Source organism: Sinocyclocheilus rhinocerous, unplaced genomic scaffold, assembly GCF_001515625.1.
Source record: "Sinocyclocheilus rhinocerous isolate Xijiao unplaced genomic scaffold, SAMN03320098_v1.1 scaffold6043, whole genome shotgun sequence".
Lineage (NCBI taxonomy): Eukaryota > Metazoa > Chordata > Actinopteri > Cypriniformes > Cyprinidae > Sinocyclocheilus > Sinocyclocheilus rhinocerous.
The window spans coordinates 7,498-12,662 of NW_015645129.1; the positions used below are offsets into that span (position 1 = coordinate 7,498).

At 36.1% G+C, this 5,165-nt stretch overlaps 1 protein-coding gene across 1 annotated transcript; it reads left to right on the plus strand.

Moving 5' to 3' along the window:
- The first annotated feature begins 1,127 nt into the window (after window positions 1–1,127).
- LOC107705851 (GTPase IMAP family member 7-like) lies at window positions 1,128–2,665 on the plus strand. Its single transcript, XM_016509357.1, has 2 exons — window positions 1,128–1,134; window positions 1,296–2,665. Exons 1-2 carry the CDS (start codon window positions 1,128–1,130, stop codon window positions 2,663–2,665), a joined length of 1,377 nt encoding a protein of 458 aa, XP_016364843.1.
- The last annotated feature ends 2,500 nt before the right edge of the window (window positions 2,666–5,165 follow it).

Genomic DNA, 5,165 nt, shown 5'->3' on the forward strand with positions numbered 1-5,165 from the left:
GCGCGAATCATTCGTGATCCAGCCTCATCTACAGAAGAAGTGAGTGTAAGGATTTTTAATGAATCTTTGCAAATCGCCCTTCCTAATAAAGTGCTAATTAGCAAGTTTTACAATGAATGCGGCTAAAGTAAACAGTCCCTCAGAGAGCAGCTCGGAAAAGAGGGGCGGCGTCAGCAGAGCTCATTAACATTTAAAGGAAAATGATACAAAACTGCGTGCTCTGAAAAGAGCTGTTTTTGACGGTAAAAAAGCTGTTTTTTACACTACCATTGAGAAATTTTAACTAAACTATGTTACAGACTTTTCATTAAGACCCTAAAGAATCATATCAACTTGTGGAAAATGGGCATCCTATGACCCCTTTAAAAAAATAAATTAATTATAAAAATGCAGTTTCGTGTCTTATACAAATTATTTATGGCCATAAAATGTTCAGTATCCAAAAATCATGTCAACTTGTGGAAAATGGGCATCCTATGACCCCTTTAATGGATTATATATAGTAGAGATGGGATGATAAATTGAAGCATCACGATTCGTGGATCGATTCTGTGTTTTTCTGCAATTCTCTCTTGAATTGATTCTGAGCTTAGTTTTTAACAGCAGATGGCGCTGTGTGCTTTAGAAACAGCCGTACTCTGCTTGCTTCCAATTCATTACACACACCACTTGAACTTCAAATAATCATTCTGTTTCCAAAAGTTTAATAAGGTTGAAGCGAATTGCAAGGGTGTTCACAGTGGGCTGTGTTTACATTAATCTTGTGTCATAAAAGCATAAAAGCTGAGGTGGAAGGGCATGCACAAGCGCTCTTCTTCGTGAGCATTTAAGTGTGTGGTTAAAAACTAGACTAGAGCACCATCTGCTGTTAAAAACTAAGCTCAGAATCGATTCCAGAGAGAATCACAATACATTTGTAAAATCTCAGAATCGATCCAAAGGAGCAAAGAACAATGTTCAAGAGGCTCTTGGCACACATAATTTTGAGTCCTGCCAGGGCAGTGTGGTTTACTGGGAGTCCATGCATACTTAACGAGTGCTACCTGCAAGCTTCTTTCTTTCTTTTATTGGACTTTAGACTTTCCAATGTATTTTCAAAGTGCCTTGAAACCCATATCTAAGACAATATGACTGGTAGGAAACCAGTTACAGAAAATGATGATTAGTCTGTGTAGTTCAATGGTCAAGTTGACAGATACTTGATTAATTAAAAAGTAATTTCAACATACAGCCTCATTTTATTTAAATAAATATGTTGTAAAAATGTATTGAGATTACTTGTGTTTGTTTGACAGCCACCGCCAGCGCTGAGAAGAGCTTGGAGTGTGTGAGGATCGTCCTGATTGGAAAAACTGGAGTGGGAAAGAGTGCAACCGGAAACACCATCCTGGGACGTGATTTGTTTAAGTCTCGGGCCAGAATGACATCTGTGACCAGAATGTGCCAAAAAGAGACTGGAGACATCTGTGGTCGACCTGTGACTGTGGTGTACACACCAGGACTCTTCGACACGACTCTCAGTAATGAAGAGATCCAGCAGGAAATCATGAGATGCATTGAACTCTCGGCTCCTGGACCGCATGTGTTTCTGCTGGTCATCGCTGTCGGCCCGTTCACACAAGAAGAGAGAGAAACCCTTCAGCTCATCAAGATGACCTTTGGACAGAAAACAGAGGCCTACACTATGGTGTTGTTCACACGAGGAGACAATCTCACAGATGAAAGCATTGAAGACTACATTAAAGATGAAAATCCACACGTTCAGAAACTGATAAATGACTGTGAAGGAAGATTTCATGTCTTCAATAATAAACAGAAGGATCCTGCTCAGGTTGTGAATCTGTTAAAGAAGATTGATAAGATGATGTGGAATAATAATGCTAGTTTCTACAATGACAAAATGTTTCAGGAGGCCGAGAGAGCATTCAGACTCATGCAGATCAATAGAGAGAGAGAAGAGGAGGTCAGACGAGAGATGGAGGCCATTAAATCTAAATATGAGTCTGAAATCAAAGAAATTCAAGACAAACTAGAAGAGGAAAAAGCAAGAGTAAAAGTTAGAGATCTTCTGCTTGTAGAGGCACAGAACAATCGCTTAAGAAAATGTCAGACTGGAAAAATTACAGAGGATGGAGTTAAAAATGATGAGAATAAAGAAGATCTGGTGAGAAATACTGACACACAACAAGGGGCAACAGGAAGAGAATCTGATAAAGATAAAAATAAACACAAGAGAAAAAAAATCATATCAATTCTATTAAAAGATGCAAAACCAAGGGAAAAGTATCAAAAGTTAAAACAAAAGGAAACCACAAGTCAAGAAGAGGAAATTGAAGAAATAACACCTACAGATCAGAATATCAAGAAAGACACTGGCATGTTCAGAGAAGAAAAAACCTTGCAACCAGGAGATCCAAAGAAATTAAATGAAAAAATGTATTTGCCTAAAAATCCTGAAGATGAGAGAAACATGAATAAAAATAAACTTTTTCTTGAGCAGTATAAGGCAATGGAGGAATGCAAGTGGAAGATGGAGGAGATCAAGAGAAGATATAAAGAGATTGAAGAGATTCATGATGCAGAACTCAAGAAAATGAAGAAAAGACATGCTGATAACACTACTGCCTGGCAGGGAAATCATGAAAAACACTGTGTGCTTCAATAAAAGTCACATCGGTCCAGATCTCCATTTATTAAAAGCAAACATTATGAAACATTACAGACATTTCTAAAAACATGTATATATTATATACTATATAATATATTGAGAAAATAATATTCATTAGTCCCACTTTATATTAAGTGGCCTTAACTACTATGCACTTACATCAAAAAATAAGTACAATGTACTTAATGTGTTCATATTGTATTACAAAAAACGTTTGCTGCTATTGAGGTGGGAAACTGGTAAGGTTAGGGACAGGTTTGGTGGTTTGGGTAGGTTTAAGGGTGGTTTAAGGTTTAAGGGCTGGGTCAACAGTGTAATTATGAATGTAATTACAGAAATTAAGTACAGATGCAGGTATTTTTAAAATATAAGTACAGTGTACACACATGTATGTACACAATAAGTGCATTGTACCAAATGATTCATTTAAATGTAAGTACATAGTTGTTAAGGCCACTTAATATAAAGTGGGTCCTTTATATTTAACACAGTTTTAATGTGCATGTTAGAAAACAAAATGTGACACTATTGTATTCTCTGGACTTTAACCCATATTTTGCTCACAATTTGAATAATCATGATTCCTGGTCACACTGCTGGGCTTAATAAGTAAAGATGGTTATTTTTGTATGATTTTGATCATATATGATATCAGATGTCTGTGTTTAACTGTCTGAACTTGGTAACTAACAGAAGTCAATAATTCAGAAATCAGAAACTTTAAATACATGTTAAGTGTTGTTTTATCAAATAAATGATTGTGTTACTTGTATTTTTATTCATTAGTTATTGTACTTTCTCTTGTGTTGTTACTGTATAAAAATAACTGGCCAGCAGAATGGAACAAATAAATAAGTATTTGTTTAACATTTTAAACTTTGACATTTTATTTTAAATGAAAAAGACCCCACATTACAAGCAGCAATGAATATGTTAAAAAAAATATGTTTTTACATATATTTTTATTGCTGGGTAGAGTGGAAGATACAAAAAGAATCATGTTCACATTGAGCCATTGAGCCAAATCGTTCATTTATTAACCAAAAGCCGAAACCACCAAACTGTATGTGTGAGCTATTTACAATGCAACATTATATAACTTGCGAGAAAGAAAGAAAGAAAGAAAGAAAGAAAGAACGAAAGAAAGAAAAATAAAATTAACTTAGGGGAAAAGGAACTACAGCGGTGCCAAAAAACGATTCCCATAAACTACTCCCCAATCCTGCTAACCTATGTAACTACTGTATGTCCTAGGAAATAATTAATGAGGAGGCGTTCTAAAATAAAGAATGATAATTTAGCAAGTAGCATAACGGTACAGCACATGCAGAGCAGGTGGTACGGTTCCAACTCTCTAACTCTTTGGTCTCAACTTACATATAATACAAACAACTACCGCCACCTATTGGCCAATACACTCTTAAAAATAAAGGCGCTTCAAAAGTTTCTTTAAGCGATGCCATAGAAGAACCATTTTTGGTTCCACAAAGAACCATTCTGTAACACAGGTCAGAATTGAGCTGGTTAAGAGAGATGAAATACAAATTGTCATCAATTTATTTTCACAAAATAATATTAAATCATTTAAGTAAATATATAAACAAAAGTCATCCTGTGCAGTGAAAACTAAAATAATTTAATTAACAAAACTGAAAAAGCGTAACATTTTGTCTTAAGATGGGCGCTGTGTATGACGTCATTAAGATGAGACGCATAACGAGAGAGAGAGCACACGCTTCGCAGATCGCGAGTGTCATTGGAAGAGATTAAAAGGCAAATATAACAATCATCCTTTTTGATATATATAAATAATATGTTATGTGATGTTGTAGATGTTTTTAGCACGATGATTGATGATATAGAAGTGGATGATGTCGGATTGTGAGCCTCGTAGAATCCAACGTGGTTAATAATTAACCCTCTTAGCGCCAAAGTCGCAAAATTGCGACAAGACGTCATACTTAATCAAATAGGCTGTAGTTCCTAATATGGTGTAATATCTCATTTGTATTCCCTACCACTAGATGGCAGACATGTAGTACTTCGATTCTAGACCAAAATTACGTCACCTTCCTATTCAAAGTGTTTGAGGAAAGAGCAGAGCAAGTGAGCTATCTGTCATTGATGCGGAAGTGGTTCAGTTCATAGCGTGTGGATAAGCTGTGAGATTTGTGAGAGAAAATCACCAAAAGGATAATAAAAAGTTGTACCGTGAGGATGTGTTGCAAATGTTATTCGCCGATTCTGACTCTGAAGGGGAATATTTGCCTTTTGGAAATGAGGATCGGTCGTCTAATGATCGCACTTCTCCCGGTACATCTTTGCAGCGCAATGGTGCCGCCGTGCAAGGCGGCTTGAGAAAGCCAACTTACTGAAATGCTAATTAAACTTATAGTGATTATTATTATTAAGTTGGCTTGAGAAAGCCAACTTACTGAAAACCGTCTTAAACTTATTATTAAGTTGGCTTGAGAAAGCCAACTTACTGAAATCCGTC